Raw genomic sequence first — 22,533 nt, 5'->3', positions numbered from 1 at the left:
CATCCAACTCAAACTTTTAAGAGAACTTCCTTGTGACCACAATGCCAGTGTCAACATCATTGTCTATGGTTGGCCACTTTTTCTTCAAGTAATTGTCAAATCCCACAGAAGAGATATTTACTCTTGACTACCTTCCTTTCAAAGTTGAAATTTGCATAGAACTCCACCACAGCAGGAACACATACAAGAGAGAAAGCTTTGACAAACATGTTCTTCCACCCCTGTAGCTCAAGTTTTTCAACCAGTTGAGCCATTTCCTTCTCATCAGTGTTTGCAAGAATCTTCCCATTTAGACTTTTCTGTTCTTGAACTCTGTGAGTCGATTAGCTGCAGCTAGCACATTCTTTCTTATCTTACCCTTACTGGCCCTTGCAGAAGGGGTAGTAGTTTTTGTAACTTTGACAACCTTTCTCTTTAGTGTAGAGAACTTAGCTGGCAATGCTAATTCAAACTCATCTTCTCCGTCCATCTCAATAACAGGTTCCACAATTGAGACCTTCTTCCCTGGCTTCTTTACACTTATAGACTCCTTAATGACTTGTTCATCAACAGTCTTTCTTTTAATCCTCGTTAGAGGAGTCCTGGCAGGAGGGGCCACTCCTTTCCTTGTTGGGATTACTAATGTTGTAGTTGTCATAGGATTCTTCCTAGGTTTCTTCCCTACCTCAGATAGTGTCACATCATCTTCATCACTGCCAACTTCTTCATCTCCAGTGAAATGAGTTAACAGAGACCCAGGTTCTTGAGCCCTTGTCTCTTCACCAATTTCTTCTGAAGGTGCTATGACAGTGTTCTCAATGGTCATAGAGCCTTCAGATTCCTCACTCACATTCTCATCTTCTTCCTCACTCTCTTCATCAGCTCATTCACTCTCATTCACCTTTTCTTGATCCTCACCCTCACTTTCGGAGTTGTCCTCTTCTTCCCTATGATTTTCTTCTTCTGCTGAATCATTTACTTGTTCACCTGCCTTATCATCTGTATCACTCTCCTTCTCATCTCCAGATGTTCCCTCATTCTCACTCTTTTCTTCTTCATTGGCTATGTTTTGAGCATCATGCTTCTTATGACTGTTCACATGTTCTTCTTCTTTTTCAACCCTATCATCATCCTCATCCTTAGTCCAACTAAAAGAAAGACCATCAGAACCCTCTTTTTGCACAGGTTCTTTACTTCCTTCTCCCTCAACCACATGCTCCTCAGCAGTAGTATCTACCTCCTTCCCCAGATCACCTACATCCTTTTCTATAATGAATTTCTTCACTTGTTGTTTCTCACCCATGGGTGGGAGAGTATCTAGGGGTGCAACATCTAGAGTGGATACCAAAGCATCTAATTTTGAAGGAGGATGTTGTACCTGATTAGTAATGACTGGCACTTATTCCCCATGAACCACAAATTCCTTGACTACTGTATCTATATGTGTAGCAACATCAGGCACTTTCTTGACAAATATTCTTGGAGTGGCCTTGACCTTTGATGACTGAGAGGTAGGCTCAGGTGCATGGGTGGTTGGTTTTGGAAGTGAGGGTATAGTGGAGGCGGGGATGGTAAGTGCAACAGGAACATGGATGATAATGCAGTTACAGTAGAGGACACCGACGGAGCAGGTGTGGGTGTGGGTTCACTTAATGGCTTGTCACTTTTCTTTGATTTGGGCTTCATGATTATAGATTTTGCTTCATCCTTGGTTGATGATTCAGATAAGACTCGAAGAAAAGAAAGAGAGAATTATTTATTGATATTTGCTCTTGATTCTTGCTTGGGGTTTGAGAGAAACAGTGAAGTCTGAGAAGCTGATAAGAAGGGCTTAGAGCAGAAAAGTTACGTCCATGTTCTCCACCCTTAATCTTGCTAATTTCCACCAAAGAACTCAAGCATGAATATAAAAGATGGGTACATACCAAAACTTTTGCATTCAGTTTAAGAGTACCAATATGTTAATTATCCAAGCGTCCCTTACTATTACAACTTTTGATGTTTCTCTTAAAAAAAAATAGCAAAATATACACATAATTTCCTAGCTATTAAGAAAGTGTCATGGTTTTAGTACTTTCTTCTTCTCTACTAAATCCCAAAACTTCAATTTCTATAGTAGAAAAGGATTTAATTTCTGCACAGTAGATTGAATAAGGAGACATGGAAAAGCTGTATATGGTTTCTGGTGGAGATGATTTAATGGAGTTTTATAAAAGGGAAATTGGATTTTCTCAGCCTAGAAATTTCTCTCGTTGAATCTCTGCTTCTGAGGCCATGGTCAAGAGGCTGGATTTATATGGCAAGTTAACCGGTCATGAAGGACAATAGATTTCAATGCCACCGGGATGTTCTTGTCTCAGGTTCTGATGATAGAAGGGTAATACTATGGGACTGTGCAACAAGAACCTCAAAGTTATCTTATCCATCAGGTCACGTGGATAATATTTTCCAGGCAAAGTTCATGCCCTTCACCGATGATCGTAAAATAGTAACTGTATCCGCTGATGCTCAGGTATGTTAGGGTTATTCCTTCTTTCTTTTGGCATGATCCATACGATACAAACGAAACGAGCAAATGCACAATTTCCATAAATGACTCTATTCATAGAAATACTAGAGATGTTTATGTTCTTGATTCCCCATGTGTCATATTATTCTATCATCTGTTCATGGGTCTACGAAAATACGTAAGTTGATAAAGTTTGTTTCATAATATTAATCAGAGGAAAATGGTCTTATGTCATTCCGAGAGATTTTATTAACGTATGGGCAAGCAGGCCGAATGTCAATTAGGGCGAGGAGGCCGAATCACATTGGGGCGAGGAGGCCGAATGTTAATTCGGGTGAGGAGACCGAATCACATTGGGGCGGGGAGGCCGAATCACATTGGGTCGAGGAGGCCGCGGGGAGGCCGAATGTCGATTCGGGCGAGGAGGTCGAGTGTCGATTCGGGCGAGGAGGCCGAGTGTCGATTCGGGCGAGGAGGCCGAGTGTCGATTCGGGCGGGGCAGAGTGTCGATTCGGGCGGGTGTTGATTCGGGCGAGGGCGAATGTTGATTCGGGTGAGGTGCCGAATGTTGATTCGGGCGAGGTCGAATGTTGATTCGGACGAGGCCGAATGTTGATTCGGATGAGGCCGAGTGTAACTTGTGTAATTGATGCAGCGTTGCTTTTATCCCACTTAGAAAAATAGTTAGTTAAACCAAATGAAATTGTTCATTACCTCGATTTGATCGATCGGCGAGTGGGGAGGAGTGACCACATTCCCTTCTCTGGTTATGCTTTTAGTGGCCGCTACCAGTTTGGCAAGGCCGTCCGTTTTGATATTCCATGCTTGACCGCTGATGGCACGGTTGCACTTTTTAGACCACAAGTTAAGCAAGACTAAAAGAAAATAGATGGAGACCATGGAGTAGCACACCAATCCAATCTTGGTAATCATGCCAAACAAGCTAACAACTTTCAATATCATGCGGTTCTAATCTACACGGTGAAAAGAAGATAGGTATTTTGTTAACTTATAAAGTAGAAACGAATATGAGATGATAATTTTCTTTTTTTTGTAAATAACAGTTATGATGTTTCTTTAAATAGCACCAATTTGTTGAATCAGTTTATTCCCATTTAGTCCGATCGAATTCTGTAAGATAATGGACATACAGAGCCCTGGCGATTAAAGGCAGACGGTGATGCCAATGAACAGGAAGTGAACAGAAAGTGAAACTAGAATTGAATTTTTAGATCTAGAGGAAACTAAAATTTTAACTAGAAAATCCCCACAGACGACGCCAAATTGTTTGACCAAAAAAGTATGAGACCTTTTTTGTTAAACTAATTAAATAAGAAATAGAGGGTAAATCCTAGTTAAGGATAATTAATTCTAGATCTGAGATGAATAATATGAATAGAAAGACATAGGTGAGTATAAATGCTGGCAGTGATTATGGCCAGATTTAATAGCATGAAGAAAGATGCATTATATAACATTAAATGGCAATAAAATGTAAATAAAGGAAAAGATTCACCCAATCTTGAGTGAGGCAGATCATCTTTCATTTGATAAAGAAGAATGATACACAAATACAAGAACCTTAGGATCCTTTTTTGGATCTGATAGAGGTGTGGGATCACAGATCCTCTAATCTCTTTAGAGAGATGTGTTTATCTATTTTCGAGAGAGAGAGAGCCCCCTTTTTGGGAAGTCCTCTATTTCTATTTATAAGGGGTATCTCTAGAAAACCCTAAAAAAATACAATTAGCGCAAATATCCAGTAGAATATTCCTTTTGAGGATTCCAAAGAAACTAGCTTTTACATCTATCATCACTGCTCGACCTCGGCCTTATTGATCACTGCCCGACCTCGATGTTATGAATCAACTCCAGTCCAATAAGGATGTCAACACACAAATAGCTATTGGGTTGAGAAGAGCTATTGGGCCGAGAACAAACAATAGGGCCATGCTAATTTGGGATCCGGGTTGAGTAATGAGCCAAGAACAACTCAATTAAAAAGAGCAGCGGTCGGTGATTTTGGGATTATGCGTATTGTTGAAGAACTCTGTTCCCCTCTCGTCTCCCTTCTTCCTCTGGACTATCTCTGCTCTCTCAATCCTTCTTCTCTTAATCTCCTTCTTAGTTCTAGTTTCTGTTATTGTAATGATTGACTCGTTGAGTTTATGAATTAAACATATCATTTCCCTCGTTTACTTTGTCTTGTGAATTGGGGTTCTTAACATTGGTGCTTTCATCGATTCGGACTCCAATGGCAGCAGTGATACTAGATAAATTCAGCAATGGCAACCCAGAGGGCTGGGTTTATCGGGCAGAGAGTTACTTCAATTTCCTTGGTTTTTCGGAGGAAGACCGGTTACCTCTTCCTTATTTCTACCTTGAAGGTGATGCTCTCGCTTGGTTCGATTGGCTATTTCGCAACAAACAATTCTATGATTGGAACCATTACAAGGAGAAATTATTTTTGCGATTACGAAAACAGCCTGTCGCAAATTCAAAGCGGAGTCTAGCTGATTCTTCCATGGCTTATCATAACTACATTAGTTACTCTACTTTGGATTCATCAGAGGTTCAGGTAGCTCCTATAGTTGATTTGCGCCATAATTCCAACTTCTATGAGTTAGAACAAGCATCCGAAGTTGGTAACTCAGAAGCCAAGCCTGTGTTCGATGAAATGTCTCTTGGAATTTTCACCAAAGCAGCCGAGTATGATTCTCTTGACTCGACATCATCAGTTCCTGCTATTGACATTCAGGTTGGTTCGGACTCTATTGAAATTGACCCCATAGACTATACTGATAGTGCCACTACAACTTTATCAAATAAGGAAGACAAAGTGTTTGACCAAATTTCACAAGGAATTGGCACTGTTTTGTGGTACCATTCTGCAGACGATGTTCCCTTTCCAATTTCTTTTGATGACTTACCCTTGCTTCCATCCAATGTTGAACAACTAAATGCGCAGGTCTTGTTCCCTGGGATTGAATCTGCTTTAGAGGAAGACACCACAAGCTATGTGAACCAGGTTTTTGTTAAAAGTCCTAAGCGAGATACCACTGAACAACGCAGTCAATTTGCCACTATGCTTATGGATTCTTTTATTTGTTTGGTCCGAGGTGTTAATCTTCCAATTTATCAAATGCTCGCATTGCCTTTTAGTGTCAATTTGGACGATGGCCATATTCTCGATTCTTCTTATTGCTTTCATGTGAGGGATTGCATATATCTCCACTATGTGCCTGATTCAACAATAGGGACTACCCCATTTTGTAGTTATGGGGACAATTGGTTTGACACAGGGCAAGATTTTAAGGTTGATTCATGTGTGCTTTTATCTATTGAATCTGAAGTTCTTACTCAAGAGGCTTTTCCAAAGACAAAAGTTTTTACCTCTAACATGGCCAATTTGGAAGATAGACACGCCGAATGGAGTTTTCTACTCTTAGGCTTTCATTGTGAACTACATCTAAAAGAAGTTATTAAAAATATATTGTGGTTCCACCATGATTTCAACGTCCATTTAGACTATTGGCGTGATATTGTACATGAGCGCAATCTTTCTGGATTCTTGTTGTTTGAATCGAGAGTGCGTGCTAGGGAGGAGAAGATACAGAGAATGACCCAGGAAATCACTGAAACTTACTCCAAGCAATCACCAAATATTTGGGTCAATAACGTTGTTAAACGCTTGTTTGCTATGTTTGGTCTAGCTCATAAAGCAAGGTCTACTTCGTCGTATATTATCTTTGATCCTGGTGGGGTTAATACTTCCTTTTGTGCGACGAGCGAGCAACTGCTCTTTAGACTAGTGAAAGGCTTCACTACAGGAAATTATTACACCACACAACAGTACATGAAGACGCAGCCTGCAACAGCTGTACTAACTGCCATGTTACAGGAGTATAAAGCATTAGAACTTATGAGTGGATATAAGGTGACGCTTCAAGGAGTGCAAGGGGCTGGTTACACATTTTCTGGTGTCGGGCGAATTATGTGATTCCAGATCATGTTATAACTGAACTCCATTTGATATTGCTAAAAAGCTTTATTGCAAATATAAAAGATCAGGGTTGTAATTGGTTGATAGCTGGTGTGATGGGATTAGGTGGCGAGCGAGCCTCTTAAACTGTTTATCAGTTCTTTATGGATAATTCTAGCATCGTTGGGTCTGAACATGTTAATGAGTGTTGCCTGTATTATATTTCAAGTGCTTTCAAAATACCTTTTGGTTCTAGGAGCGTTCTTGATAGATTTCAATACTTCCAATTATCTGAGGCTATTTCCTACATTGTGTCCTATTACGTGAATAGTGTTTTTGATAGAGAAGGAATTGTCTCTATGGTGACCAAGAAGGATTTCATTTCGGGCCCCTTTCCAGCAGTGCAAGCTAACATAATTGGTCTTTCCTTTTCATCAGCAATTTATGCTAAAGAAGAATGCACAAAAAGGGGTGTTGCTGATACCATTTTCATTTTGATAAGCTATCTGAGGATGTTTGCTTATCTATTACATTGCGTGATAATCCATGCTTATTATTTTCTAATAATTCGTTCAAGTTAAATGTTTGGACTGATTTGGAAGTTATCATATGCTTGGAGGAAGAGTTTCGAGTGCCACAACATAACAATTTCTATTTAACTGAATTCATGTGTTTGTTGAGGTTTGCTACTGGAATATTTGCCTTGGTTCTCTCATTTAGCTTAACGCTAACTGTTTCCGAAAGATGGCAAGAAAGGCCAGGTGACTATGCAGGGCATGTTCTAATGGCATTCCCGTTAACAAATCGGTTACAGTCTACTAGGAGCCGCAATGACCTAGGTGATTGGTTCATAACAGGTGCACTAGATCATATATTTTCCTCACATCATAAAGCATGCCTTGATATTGAGACAATTGATTGGGAGCTAGCTAGTTTCACTGTTCATGACTCGAACCTTGAGGACAAGGTTCTTATTGAGGACGGGGTTATTGTTATGAATCAACTCCAGTCCAATAAGGATGTTAACACACAAATAGCTATTGGGCTGAGAAGAGCTATTGGGCCGAGAACAAACAATAGGGCCATGCTAATTTGGGATCCGGGTTGAGTAATGAGCCCAAGAACAATTCTATTAAAAAGAGCAGCGGTCGGTGATTTTGGGATTATGCGTATTGTTGAAGAACTCTGTTCCCCTCTCGTCTCCCTTCTTCCTCTAGACTATCTCTGCTCTCTCAATCCTTTTTCTCTTAATCTCCTTCTTAGTTCTAGTTTCTGTTATTGTAATGATTGACTCGTTGAGTTTATGAATTAAACCTATCATTTCCCTCGTTTACTTTGTCTTGTGAATTCGGGTTCTTAACACTCGACCTTATTGATCACTGCTCGACCTCGACCTTATAGATCACTGCTCGACCTGGGTCAATTGTCTCCGCATAACAAATTTTTCTGATATGATTTTGACCCATACAACTATAAGTTCATCTACCCCATATATTAGGCTATAAATTTGCCCCGTGTGAGTAGATATATATGAATACCTTCGTCTCAATTGGTATTGTTTTAGTAAAATTTATTTGTTTATTTTACGATACTCCAGTAGCCTTTTAGTAATATTTTAAAGTTTGACAATTTAAGTTTAAAAGAATATAAATATCACCTTTGCAATTATGCACTGCATCGACCCTATTTAAAAGCCATTTGGTTTTAGATAGTCGAAAAATTTACATCCATTTTTTCTATATCATTCCTTCACAATTTAGTAATTCTTTTTAACAGCTTATCATCAATTAAAATGAGACACCTAAATTGAAGTGAAATGAGTATTCTTATTCCTTTAAAGAATTTAAAAAAACTTCCCTCACTTTTGTTTATTTACAATTTTGATTTTCTAATCATTACTTTTCCCGTTCTTGGGATCAATAATTCAGGGAGAAAGTAAAGATATTGTCAAAAGGAAGAAAAAAAGAGTCACATATTAGAGAAAATTCAGTACTCCCCATGAGACAAGATCATCACAATTATAATTGTTAATCAAACTGCAAATTCTTTAATTGAAAAAGCACTCATTGCCTGAAACCTTGGTGACATATTAGGTGGACCACGCTTCATTCCTGTGACAAATACCCTAGATTCCCTCCAAAAATTATGTTGGAGAATTTTGGAATTTTTCATAAATGTTTATGACGCATAACATTTGGAATGCCTATTGTTCAACGTGAATCCCATTTAAAATTGCATAATGCAATATAGTTGATTTTTTCAAAAATATACTACCATCATCTGCAACGGTCTAAAGAAAATTTATGATAAAGGGTGTAGGATAAATTATATTGTTGACAAAGAGTAAAGTTTAGAAGATAATAAATGTGAATAGTTTTTAAAAGAATAAAAGTGTTATAAAACAATAAAAGTAGAAGAGCAATATTGCAGAGAAAAGTAGAGAGAGAATTCTTATTGATTTGGGATGAATTATAGGGAGAGGGTGACTTAGCCACCAAGCAATGAACCCTAAAATCTTTCTAAATATGGGCATTCACCATAAATAGGATTCTATTTATAACACTCCCCCTGAATGTCTATTCAACAGATAATGTGCCTCGTTAAAACCTTAACTAAAATAAAACCCAGTGGTAAAAAAATTCTACAGAAGGAAAAAGAGTACACATATCTAACAATACGCCTTTTGGTTGTCTCGTTAAAAACCTTGCAAGGAAAACCCAGTGGGACAAAACCTTATGAGGGAAAAAGAGTACAACGCGTATTGACTCCCCCTGATGAGAGCATCAATTCACATCCTTGAGCATCTGCATTCCAATCTTGTGCATCATCTTCAAAAGATCTTTGGTAGATATTTGATAAACAAATCAGCCATATTAACTTGAATGAATATATTGCACCTTGAAATCATCATTCTTGATAGAGATGAATTGTCTTCATATGATCTTGTTGGAATCGTCAGTTCAATATCTTCACATAGAGGTGAAAACTCTTGCTATCATATTATCTGCCTATAGTTATAGCAAGATACATTTGTGCACAAATTGCACTGAGGAAGTAGTACTTCATGATCAAGAATTCTATATGCTTTAAGCAATTTAAATCCTTCAAGGATTTTTAAGTCATATAAGCCATATAATAGACTTTAGATGCATATCAAGCTTTCATGTCATGCTAGACATATAAGATATCGAAAAACTGATTGCATATACCATTGACTTTATACTTTCAAGTGTTTGAACTACATGTTCAAAATTACATGTCTTTCATATGAAACCAATTCTATTTGAATTGTGTCTCTTCTATTTGGCCAATATTTTTGTGTCTATATTCGACATACTTAAGATCCTCATCTATACTTAGCGCTAACATAGATGTCGTCGACAAACATTTTATATCAGTTTCAATATATTTTCATAATGACATAACATAGAGATCTCTTCATTCATATATTCAGGTACCTGAATCTGTCATGAGATTTTATGAAGTGTTATGTCATGTGATCTTCTAGATCACTTGCCTCCTTTATTATGATCATTTTGATCATTTGCTCATCTTCTTTATCAGGAAGTTTATTTGAAACTGATTGTCTATACGCTTTAAGCTTACCATAGACTTTGTCCTTCTAGGACTTAATAGGAGCATTTGCAATGAGAATATAGTTACTTTCTTTGGGTCAGCAAATGCATCTGGCATGCTTTGCAATATATTGCAAATGAATTATCCTTTTATGAACTTCAAGTTCATATTATTTTATTCGAGGATCGAGATGTATAAATAATAATTCATTCCATGTAACTTTTTCTCAACTGTTTATCATGTCTCCCCCTCATGTTAGAAAAACTAACTTGGTACCTCAACTTTGAGAATCCACCTTTGTGCGTTATGGTGTTAATCAAAATGTACACCGCACATCAATAATAATAAGATGGAATTATTTGGTTCCTGACCCTGAACCACTTGTGAGGGGAGAATGTAATATACTTTCGTATATAACCTATATCAAACTGATATAGATAACTTTGTTCTCATAAGCAATAGTTTAGCTATTAAGTGGAGGCATTCAATAAATCATTTTGCTAAACCAACTGTGATGTAAGCCAACTTATCAAGATGAACTTCTTGAATAGAAAATCTGGAAATTATGCTCGAAATTAAATTATTGAGCAAGTTACCTCGCAAAACACCATGTTGCTGGTTATTAATAATCGCACATGTAACCATCTCATAGATGCATCTTATGTGGTATACATGGCAGGTGAATGAGCCCATATTCACCTTAGATATTTCCAGCATTCATGGGATTCAATCCCAATTTTAGTTGGTATATTAATTAATGAGAACATGCAACATAATAGAATTCGTAAAGAACTTTCTAGTTCTTTAATATTTACCCATGTGAATTCTCTTTTATTTTTGCACATCATACTTAAATTGATATGGGTAAACCAATTATGCCAACTGAATAAATTATCAATATTGATAAACTTCAGATTTACACCATGACGTGTGCAATTATCAATAAACTCCAAGTTTATTATGATATGGGTTTTTATATCAATAAACTTCCTTTATTGTGGCATTCTTTTGTTTGTGTAGTACAAACTGGAGAATAAAGCGGGTAGCTTTTCACATACATATTACCCCGCTACAAGTTGTAGTAATAGAAGATATTAAATCTTTCCTTTATTTATAGTCTCAATATAATCAATCGCGTTCGCGTATACTTTGGAAACTGAATAAGTTTCTTTGAGACTTACTACAACACAATACCTTATTGGTAATTAATTATTTTTCTCCAAAATAGTATAATTGGCTATTGCAGAGTTCTCAATTAATTTTGTAGTACCACATATTCATCAACACCCATATGGTGAATAATATCTCTTTTAAAGAGAAAGTTATACCATTATGGTTATGGTCAAAATTATATGCAAGATCTGTTTCTTGCATTACCGTTGTCTTTTAACAATCACAATGCCAAAATATTTTGGCGTACAGTAGGTACGTGACCAATGACCATTCATGCCATAATAATGACATTATTTTTTTTATATCATCTCAAACCTTCTTTTAGAGGTGAGTGCTGTATATTCACTACCACTAGCACGTTCATATTCTTTGAAGAATGAATATGCATTCATAAATCAGATGTTGTCACATTCACATCGTGAATGGACCATAATCATCTATATGTGCTTTATAAAATCTCATGTCAAATCGATGACAAATATTGCTTTCATAGAGTGAAGGATTATTTTGAGAATCCTTATTATTCTCATTATCACAACGATGACGATCATAATTTCGTCTATTGCCACGTCCACATCCATTGATACATTCATAGTAATAATTTTGTCTTCTTTCAGACTTATCACATACTGCTATCACATTCTCTTAAGGGAATGAGAATGGAGCAAATTCAATGGGACGAGTTTTCAATTCTTTGCCCACAATCATACGTGAATTTGATCATGACGGGCATAGAAATTTTACCACTTCAGGTGGTTATAATTTCTTACAAACTCCTTTAGAGTTATAATCAAACTTTGTTGTCATTGCTTGCATATAAAATCAAATTATAGAATTTTAAGAATTTAAAAGAGAAAAATAAAGTAAAATACTTACCTTAAATCTAGAATTTAATCATGAAGGAAGTTCATGGAATAATTGGCAATCATTATACTCAATCCCAAAGCTTATACTCAATTGGTTAGAGTCTCGTGCTGATAACGTGTTATAAAACAATAAAAGTAGAAGAGCAATATTGCAGAGAAAAGTAGAGAGAGAATTCTTATTGATTTGGGATGAATTACAATGGAATAGAATCCTCTATTTAGAGGGAGAGGGTGACTTAGCCACCAAACAATGAACCCTAGAATCTTTCTAAATATGGACATTCACCATAAATAAGATTCTATTTATAACAAAAAGTTAATTGAATATAATTATTTAGAAAGCCGCGATCTGCCGCCTAATGGAGACTTTCCTACAAATAACACTGAGCTAAGCAAAAGTATTATTTAAATTCCATTTGACACTTAAAAGGGGGAATTTCTTCGTTCTTCATAAAACCAGAGATTAGAAAGACCAATTTATCCTCCATTAACTAATGAAAAAGAAATTACAAGGTTAAATTTGTCATTTTAATATGGTTCCACGATTATCAATTTGTCACACTTGGGTAGTGACAGCGTGATTTCCGCGGACCAATTTTTAAAAATATTAAAGGACGACAAGAGGAATTAAACGGATTGTAGTACTCATCTTTTACATATTTACGATTTCTACCCTCTAACTTTTAGCTTATTACTATTCTTTTAATTCATTGAGCTATTTTGAAGTATGCACTCCCAAGTTCTCAAGTTACTTAATTTTACTTGTTGTTTAATATCGTAGCCAACCATTTCAATAACAAAATTATGAATTTATGATAAATTTTGTCTAGCTCATTTCAATGTCTTTGGTCTGATGATAACATGTGTTTTTCCTTCTAAATAGCATCTTTTCGTGAAAAACATGACCCAACTTATAAATTGTTTTATCTATTTTGTGTAAAGTATTAAATTTATATTTTGGATCATCATGTTTTGCTTTTGCTATTATATTATAAAAGGTGTTATAGTATTTGTTTAGTCAATATGTTATTTGATCTTTGATAGAGTTAAGCAATTATTCTCGTTTTTATGCAATGATAAAGTTATGACCGACTTTAAAAAAATTGATTTTTCACTGATATAGAATTATTTCATGTCTTACTAGATTTTTGAGTATACATTTAAATTGTTTTATCTCATTATGCATCAAATTTGATTTTGTTACAAATAAGATACAAAGTTATACTAATATGTTAAAAATTCTTACCCTCAATTATATTATTTTATTTGACATATAATGTTCATATACAACAACTACAAAATTTTATTTGACCTATGCATTTAAAAATAGCAAGAATCAGACGATGATGAAGTATGGATCTAAAATACTATACACAGAGCAGCCTCAACTTAATAGATCAACGAATTAGAAGATGACTTCTTAATGTTTGCGAACAGTGTCGACAAGATATGGGTGACCATAGTGATCAGTAGCTTGATCAGCTTAAGGAAAAGTTTTGCAGATTTGTAAAGATAAAATTCCCGTCACTCATTTGCATCAGTAATGACACAAACCTAAAATTTAAATAATGTTTGTACAATTATACTTCTAATATAATTTTCAATACGATTCAAATCAAAGAATTTATAATCGGAATCATAAACATGACAAACGTTAGAGTTGCAATTTTGTCACAAATTTAACTTTTTTCTCCTCAAAAATTGGCAGGCTTTTAGACAATAATTGATTGATATAAAAAAAATATTTAAACTAATATTTAAAAAAATATATTTAGAAGTTCAATTGCGATTAAACATGAATTTCATTTAGATAGAAGTTAGATACTTGTGAGTGAAATCATTACTTCACTTGAAACACTCCTCAAACCAGCTTTTCAACATTTTATCAATATTTCAAATAATGTAGTTCATTATTTGCAAATAATGATAGCCTAACAAACATTTTTAAATAATGAACTTCATTTTAGAAATAATGAAATATTAACTTTATTTCACTTAATAGAGAAATTGGATCTATTTAATAAAATACAAAGAAACAAAGGGCAGTTAAGCAAAATGATTCACAAACAAAAAGGTATATACCCATATAGAGGCATTTGTCCGAATTTAATCTCTCTCTCTCTCTCTCTCTCTCTACACTGTCAGAAATCCTGTTTGGTCGGCCTTTTCTTGCTTTCCCTTTTCTCAAAGGGTTGTCTCTCACTTCTGTTTCTCTGAGAGAAAAATACATAGGCAGACGAAGAAGAAGAAGAAATGGGATGCTTCCTTTGTTCAAACAAGAAATTAGAAAAGAAGCAAGAAATTAGCAAGTCTGCTGATCAGATCCCATCCTCGTTAGGTACTGTTAAATTCTTTAGTACAATTGTAAACTATGAAGGCATTTCATTATCAGTAATCAAAGTTATATTCTTTTTTTATTTCTTGTTAATTACCATCTTCTATCTTGGTTTTTAAATTGTTTTTCTTGTGTTGGTTCTTTGGAATTTTCACCTTTTGGTACATAGTAAAATACCCACTTGCATAGCTAAGCTTAATCAGCGTTTCAGGAGGCATAATCTGCTTTTGATTTTTGGTGCTAATTTTGTTTTTCTTGGAAATGGTCCTATTTTGGTGATTTTTGTTCATAGTATAGTTTATGAGATGCCTTGTTCCATTCTATTGTGTGTTTCTTTTTGGTCGTTCCCATTGTTGAGGTTGGCATTTTAGAGTTTCGTAACAACGAGTTACTAAAGAAATAAATACTTTTGAAACTTGTGGTCTAAAATAAGTTGCAGACATAAGATGGAAATATAAAATAGAAAGTTTAAATTTAAATTGTTTCTAAATATAAAAAAGTGTCATTTTTCTGGGGACAAGCTAAAAGGTAAGCGTGCCACCGCCACGTAAAATGGGGCAGATGGAGTACTAAACTTAATATAGGTATTAGGTAATTTGAGACTTTGAGTCAAGATTATAGTACAAAGCGGCTGAACTTTCACAATAGGAGCTTTTTGTTGCAGTGCATGCCTTATGTGGTTTCAACTTATACTGGAATCAAGCTAATGCTATTGAAGGAAATATTTAGGGAAACATTGAGATATTATATAAAAATGAAGTCTTAATGGTCTCTTTGGTTAAATGCAATGTGTTTCTCTAGTTTTGGCTGCTTGTCCAGTTAGTTTGGTCAGACGAAGTTGGCCTTCTCGGAATGCTGACTTGTAATCCTCCGAGTGATGTTGCTCAAGCTGCTTTTAAGTTTTGAGCACAAGAGTTCACTCTTCAAAAGGGGTGGAAGTTGTTTGGAGCTATTGTGTCGAGGTGAATTGATAACACATCAAGACTAAGGCCAATTAAGCTCTATTAGAATGTTTCACTGCAAATGAATCATTTTTCATTTTGCCACCGAATGCTGTTAACATTGGGACTTTTCAATTGTATTATCAGATTGTCAAATTGTAAAAAAAATTTAGTATCAATGCACCTGTTATATTTATTACTTCCTCTGTCCCAATTTATGTGGCACCATTCGGATTTCGAGGGTCTAACTTCTTAATTTTGACCGTGAATTATCTGGGCATTGAATCTTTAAGTTTTTGGAAATAAATTACATATTTGAAAATGATGTAACAAGTACTACAACAAAAACAACATACCCAGTATTATCCCACACCGTGGGGTCTGGGGAGGATAGTGTGTACGCAGACCTTGCCCCTACCTTGTGAGGATAGAGAGGCTGTTTCCAATAGACCATGTAACAAGTACTATGAGTAACAATAATTAACAATTCAAAATATTAAAAAAGCACATGAAAAATTCCGGTCAAAGAAAAGCTCATTTGACTCTAGAAATTCAAACAGTGCCATATAAATTGGGACGGAGGGAGTACTAAGTTTTTGTTGCTTGTCTGGCAGTGTTTATGGACACTATAAATCTATTAAGCACAACTTACTATTACTGCTGATAGGCATTTCGCTTTTTTGTATGATCAGAAAGCACCCCACCTCTGTTTGTTTTGTTTACAGTCTCCTAAATGGTTAGTGAAGGCAGAACTCTCTTCCTTTCAGCAATGAGACGCTGCTTGAAAGTAACATTAGCCTTCCGGACATTCACTTCTCAGAAACATTAACAATTTTCACTTTTCTTGTTTCAGAAAAACTGAAGAAGGATAGCTCCAAAAATGGTGGATCTGGACATATCGCAGCACATACATTTACATTTCGTGAATTAGCTGCTGCAACCAAAAATTTTAGGGCAGATTATCTCTTGGGAGAAGGAGGCTTTGGTAGAGTATATAAAGGGCGGTTAGAGAGAACCAATCAGGTTGGTTTGGCTCATAAATTAACTCTTAAAATGGAATTACGAGTGTGACCTGCCTTTTGTAATCAATGTGTTCAAACATATTTTGTTCTTATTAGTTAATTTTGAGTTGGAACTCTCCAATCTCATGCTATACTATTTCTTGCTCCCTTCCTTTTGGAGAAGAAAGTGCAAAGCCTTTAAAAATAGTGGAAGAGTTTGACTTTCTAAGCAGCAGCATGGATTTCACTGCACGTACGGTAGATTTTGATATTCTATCTTTATTTAGAGGTGATGATGCAAGGTTTGTCTTTAAAATGTGACTCCAACATCGGTTTAGCTCAACTATTGTGAAACCACTCACTCCGACAAATGGAAGAGAACTAATCTAGTTTCAGGTTCTTGATTTAGAGCTAGAACCTTTTAATTTTTTTCATTTATAGATAGACTAATAAAACTGACACAAAGGGAATCGGCACCCTCATCAAAGCTCGGCACAAATAGAAGATTTTAAATGATCATAATGCACTTCCACCTCAAGGTCGTGCCAATCTCTTGTTATCATCTGCTTGTTATAAGAAGACAGCTTAAGGAGAAGTTATTTCAGTGTAGGCCATTTTTCTTCATTAAATAGCAGCAACTTTAAAGAAGAAATAAGCAGCAGCTAGTTGATCCTACTAGCTTGATGCTAACAAGCACTGCTGTTTTAAGCCCCCTAAATTGCTTCCAGGGTTAAGTCTAGTGAGATTAAACAGTCCAATCTGCTTCTTTCTTATCTGCCGTCTGCACTAGCTTCACCAGCCCTCACCCTCTAAAATCTTGACCAAGTTCAACAATTCAAAAGTTCTGTTATTGGATTCCAGTTTTCAATAGAGTGTAATTTCTGTATGGGGGTGGGAATGGATATTACTGCTGAAGAGCTTCCTGTTCGCACCAAAAGTCCTTGCAACACCTAATTCCTGTTCGCACCAAAAGTCCATTCCCGATGACTAGAGGAAGAAAAACCTTTATTTTTTGCCTCTTAGTATTTTGCCTCTGAGGTTTACACCCTTAGAATGTTGTGCCACGATACCTCGTCTCCTGTCCTTCGGCTGATAGTGCTTTAGTTGAACATCTTCGTTATCTGCACTTTTTTTCATGCTATCCTCCTGCCTCTAATCCTCTTCTCATTTAAAAAACAGAATATTTCTGCAACTCTCTCGCTCTTGTGAGGCTGTAGCAAGAATTATTACATCAACAGCATAAGTTGTAGAAGCACGACTAGAATATAACATTTTAGTTTTGCCTCCTGTGAATTGATTTTCCTCTGTACATAACTAGGGTGCTTCTAGATTACAACATTTTAGTTTTGCCTCCTTTGAATTGATTTTTCCTCTGTACATAACTCGCTTTTGTCTATACTTCTGTACTAGCAGTGGGAAAAGATACTAGAGCTTACTAGCCTCAAGAAAAACAAGGCTCATCCACCTAATACGTTCCATGTGTCACAGGGTCATTCCCTTTCGATTTCTCCATACCGTACTTGGTCGTAGAATACTTCTGTTTCCATTGATCAGTATAATCAATTGATTTTTTCATGTACAGTTTACATTGTTTGTGAGACCTGAAAGTGCTTTCTTTTGTAGATCGTGGCCATCAAGCAACTTGACCAAAATGGATTGCAAGGAAACAGGGAATTCCTTGTTGAGGTCCTGATGTTAAGCCTACTTCACCATCCACACCTTGTCAACTTGATTGGATATTGTGCTGATGGAGATCAGAGACTTCTAGTTTATGAGTACATGCCGTTAGGATCACTGGAAGACCATCTACATGGTATGTATGAGAAAATACAAATTAATTAATGGTTGTGTATCTGGATCTCCAAAAAAAAAATGCATTCTTAAGATGCAAATGGCAATTGTGTGACTTCCACCTTAGGTCATTATTCACCCAAAGAAGGTGATAATGGCATTTTCATCTGGAATTCATTTGACGACAGTTCTAGTTAGTTTGTTAAGTCCTTAGTGATCCAAGGGATTGACATCAAATCTTGCGGAACCAAAAGCAGATATTATTACATAGTTTCCTTTTTATCCAAATTGATATCTGCCAGGACTTGAAGCTAGTTGTTTGTGTTCCCAAGTATTTCCAGATGCTTGTTAAGGTAAAGAAACTTGAAGCAAATGGAAAATATGATTTGCGATTTCAATTGTGGCATACAGTATCTTAGTTAGTAGACTTTTCTCGTTAATCTTCTGAAGTTTTTGTCTTTCCCTTAATTAAGCCTGTTTAATTAAAGAATGATGTGTCATTATATCTGAGGTATCTTTTCTTTGGCATTTAATATGTCATGTATTTGCTTAAATGATCCAGAGCTTTCACCCGAAAAAAGACGACTAGACTGGAATACAAGAATGAAAATTGCTGCCGGTGCTGCCAAGGGGCTAGAGTACTTGCATGATAAAGCGAATCCACCTGTTATATACAGGGATTTGAAATGCTCCAATATTTTGCTTGATGAAGATTATAACCCCAAGCTATCTGATTTTGGGTTGGCTAAGTTGGGTCCTGTAGGCGACAAAACCCATGTTTCCACAAGAGTCATGGGAACCTATGGTTATTGTGCACCAGAATATGCAATGACGGGGCAGCTTACACTTAAATCTGATGTTTACAGTTTTGGAGTTGTTCTTCTGGAAATTATTACTGGTAGAAGGGCAATTGACACGTCAAGAGCTGCTGGGGAGCAGAATCTGGTTGCATGGGTAAGATAAAATATTTTTGCTATTAAAGTTAAGCTGCGGAATTTGTGTCTTTTCATAAATCTTCAACTAGTTGATATATCTTATCAAGTTGAACTACCTTATCTGTTGTGATTTTCAGTATGTCCTAAGGTTTCTGAAATATCTTTTTTGCCTGCTTTCGAGAATCAATCACTCAAATGCTTCACCTGGACTTGAATATACCGTGTTTCCTTTTGGTTTCTGGGCATTTCTTGCTGTTCTCCATTATTTTGAACCTCTAGGCCTTTAAGTCATTACAGCATGTTTCCATATCTTTTTAGTTTATTTTATGATAAGGTAAATAATTATTTATTTAATGTTGGGAACAACTCCTGCATACTAGTAATACAAAGTATTAGAAAGATATGATTCCCTAGGAAACACACCAATGTTCTTACAAGTTGGAACCTAATCGCTGTAATTTTGTTCAATCTCAGTGTCACTTAGTATCAAGTCATCTACATTTCTATAATCAATTAGTTGTAAAGGTGGCCTATCCAGTTAGTTGCTTCTCGAAATCCCATGCATACCAACCTAAAGTACATTTAGTTTCATCCAGTTCTTGCTTCTCTTCGAGATTGTTAGAAAGCTTTTAGAAGAGATTGCTAGAAGTGTCATTGCATTTCTAATTATTTAGCTCATTCTTCTTTAAATCATGTCATATATTATGCTGCTCAATTGCGTGGAAGAGTTTCGTTTCAGATGCGTTGTTAAGAGCCTTCTTGCTCAGAATTCTTAGTTGGTCAAGGGCTACTTATGGGTAAGATATTTATACTTGGAGCTACATTTCAATATTTGCAGGCTCGACCATTGTTCAAAGACCGTAGAAAGTTCTCACAAATGGCTGATCCAATGCTTCAAGGTCAGTATCCGGTTAGAGGCTTGTATCAAGCTCTTGCAGTAGCCGCAATGTGTGTCCAGGAGCAGCCCAACATGCGCCCTCTCATAGCCGACGTAGTTACAGCCCTAAACTATCTTGCTTCCCAGAATTATGACCCTGGAACTCAACCAGTCCAAAGGCCTCGCTCAGGCGCGTCGACTCCGAGACCAAGAAGGGATTTGTGATTGTTGCAGTGGATGATAAACATCAAATATTGGAATTAGACAAGTATATGATTTTAGCCCTTCTCAGGAAAGTGCCGGATTAGGATAGATGCAATTTCCATGATGTGGAGTTGGCTATTTGCAGCAGATGGTTGCATTCCACTGCCAGTATATAAATCTTTCTTCCTGCCTTACAGAAGAGAAGCAAGATGAAAAGTGAATAGGTTGAATGCCCAGAAAAGAAAATTCAGCTCCCACTTCTTGACTTTGCTTTTAGTTCTCTTAGGAATTCTTTTAGGTTCTTTTTTCCTTTCTTTTCTTTGCTTTGCTCTTCTTTTTCTTTTCTTACTTTTATAATTATGTAAATTAGAGAGCCATTTGGCAGTTGGACAGTAATGATGAAAGCTTGTATCTAGCGTCCCGTCCTCTCAGATGATAATTTTTTAAAACAGGAAAAACACTATTTTTTTTTGTTTATTCAAGTGGTTCACGCCTGCGTTTTTCGTTTTCTTTGTTGATTTATGCTGCTTCTCTAATCTCTAATGTGTTTGGGTAATTTAGGTGAATGTGTGTGATGAAGAGGGATTATTGATGAGGTTTAACGTAATAATTCTCCATTCAGAATAAATAATATATCACTTTTCTTTTGTGATTATTTGGTATGATGAATTTTTTATGTAATATGGTAGAATTTGTATTCTAAAATCAGTAAACTAGAATAAACAATAAACTGAAAAAACAGAAACAAGAAATTATTTGAAACCCACATACTTCACTATGTATCCTTTGAGGAATTTAATTCCCTCGTTGTTGCCCAAAGTTATGGATTCTTTTATTATAGTGTTGGATTTTGTATCTGTTATTGCTACTGTTTTCTAGAATAATTAGTTATTTAGTTTTAGGAGGAGTCTGCTAGAAGATTCAAAATTTTAGTTATAGTAAGAGTTTAGTAATTTAGTTGTAGGAGGAGTCTACTACTTTATTTATTAGGCTATTTAAAGCCTTATGATTAATAAAATTTTAGAGACAGTTTTTCAATCCTATTTTCAATCTTCTTGCTGCTTGCATATTTTCCTAAAATCCATAACAGTGGTATCAGATCCTCCATTGATCTTGACGGATATCTGAATTCCCTGAAAAACAACCAATTTCAACCACTTTTAAACCATACCAATTTTTAACCAAATTTTTAACAATGGCAAGCAGCGGTCTCTCTTTGAATACCCCACAAACTTTCACTGGTGAAAACTATCACATTTGGTCAGTGAAGATGAAATCTTGTCTTGAAGCTTATGATCTATGGGAAGTTGTAATGGAAGACAGACTTATACAACCACTTCCTGCAAATCCTACCCTTGCCCAAATCAAAGCTCATTCAGATGAGAAAACCAATAAATACAAAGCCAAAACTATAATTCAAAATTCAGTTGCAGATTCAATCTTCTCTAAAATCATTGCATGTGAGACAGCAAAAGAAGCTTGGGAAACACTCAAACAGGAGTATCAAGGAAGTGAACGAGACAAACAAAATCAGATTTTAAATTTGAAAAGAGATTTTGAATCTTTTAGAATGCAAGATGATGAGACCATCGCTAAGTATTCTGACCGAATTTCTTTAATTGTCAATAAAATCAGGTTGCTTGGCGAGGATTTCAAAGATGACAGGATAGTTGAAAAAATTCTTGTGACAATTCCCGAGAGATTTGAATCCAAAATTTCCTCTCTGGAAGAGTCTAAAGATCTCTCTACCATCTTTGTTGCAGAATTAATAAGTGCTCTTCAAGCACAAGAGCGAAGAAGGGCCTTCAGACAAGACAAAGTTACTGAGGGTATTTTTTATGCGAAACACTAAAAAGAAAAAGTATCCTTATTGCAAATATTGCAAAAAGAAAACACACTTAGAAAAATTTTGTTGGTGGAGACCTAATGCATTATGTGGAAATTGCAAACAAAAAGGTCATGTTACGAAAGTGTGCAAGTTCAAAGATGCTCATGCACAAGCACTAATAGTAGAAGAACGAATTGAGGATGACCTTCTTTAGACTGCAGCAACAGAAGCAAGGAGGAGTGTTGGATTTTGCATCTGTTACTGCTACTGTTTTCTAGAATAATTAGTTGTTTAGTTTTAGGAGGAGTCTGCTAGAAGATTCAGAATTTTAATTATAGTAAGAGTTTAGTAATTTAGTTGTAGGAGGAGTATACTACTTTATTTATTTGGCTATTTAAAGCCCTATGATTAATAAAATTTTAGAGACAGTTTTTCAATCCTATTTTCAATCTTCTTGCTGCTTGCATAAATTCCTAAAATCCATAACAGATAGGAATGAATATATATATATATATATATATATATATATATATATA

The 22,533-nt window shown here is 35.8% G+C and overlaps 3 protein-coding genes across 3 annotated transcripts; 2 read left to right on the top strand and 1 right to left on the bottom strand.

Annotated features, from left to right (window-relative positions):
- Window positions 863–1,282, bottom strand: LOC109226229 (high mobility group nucleosome-binding domain-containing protein 5-like). Its single transcript, XM_019391022.1, has one exon. It carries the CDS (start codon window positions 1,280–1,282, stop codon window positions 863–865), a length of 420 nt encoding a protein of 139 aa, XP_019246567.1.
- Window positions 14,184–20,679, top strand: LOC109225869 (serine/threonine-protein kinase CDL1-like). The gene is made up of 5 exons (XM_019390674.1): window positions 14,184–14,423; window positions 16,215–16,384; window positions 17,986–18,175; window positions 18,716–19,107; window positions 19,927–20,679. The coding sequence occupies exons 1-5, from the start codon at window positions 14,339–14,341 to the stop codon at window positions 20,188–20,190; spliced, it is 1,101 nt and encodes a 366-aa protein (XP_019246219.1). The 5' UTR covers window positions 14,184–14,338; the 3' UTR covers window positions 20,191–20,679.
- LOC109226228 lies at window positions 21,365–22,021 on the top strand. Its single transcript, XM_019391021.1, has one exon. The coding sequence runs from the start codon at window positions 21,365–21,367 to the stop codon at window positions 22,019–22,021; it is 657 nt and encodes a 218-aa protein (XP_019246566.1).

Source organism: Nicotiana attenuata, chromosome 5 (genome assembly GCF_001879085.1).
Source record: "Nicotiana attenuata strain UT chromosome 5, NIATTr2, whole genome shotgun sequence".
Lineage (NCBI taxonomy): Eukaryota > Viridiplantae > Streptophyta > Magnoliopsida > Solanales > Solanaceae > Nicotiana > Nicotiana attenuata.
This window is presented reverse-complemented; position numbering and strand designations above follow the sequence as displayed.

What these genes read in the sequence shown, in the direction of transcription:
- LOC109226229 (XM_019391022.1), bottom strand. Translation starts at nt 1,282, where the DNA reads ATGGGTGAGAAACAACAAGTGAAGAAATTCATTATAGAAAAGGATGTA.
- LOC109225869 (XM_019390674.1), top strand. Translation starts at nt 14,339, where the DNA reads ATGGGATGCTTCCTTTGTTCAAACAAGAAATTAGAAAAGAAGCAAGAA. An exon ending in TCAGATCCCATCCTCGTTAG is followed by an intron (nt 14,424 to 16,214) that starts GTACTGTTAAAT and finishes TTCTTGTTTCAG; the next exon opens with AAAAACTGAAGAAGGATAGC. An exon ending in AGCAGAATCTGGTTGCATGG is followed by an intron (nt 19,108 to 19,926) that starts GTAAGATAAAAT and finishes CAATATTTGCAG; the next exon opens with GCTCGACCATTGTTCAAAGA.
- LOC109226228 (XM_019391021.1), top strand. Translation starts at nt 21,365, where the DNA reads ATGGCAAGCAGCGGTCTCTCTTTGAATACCCCACAAACTTTCACTGGT.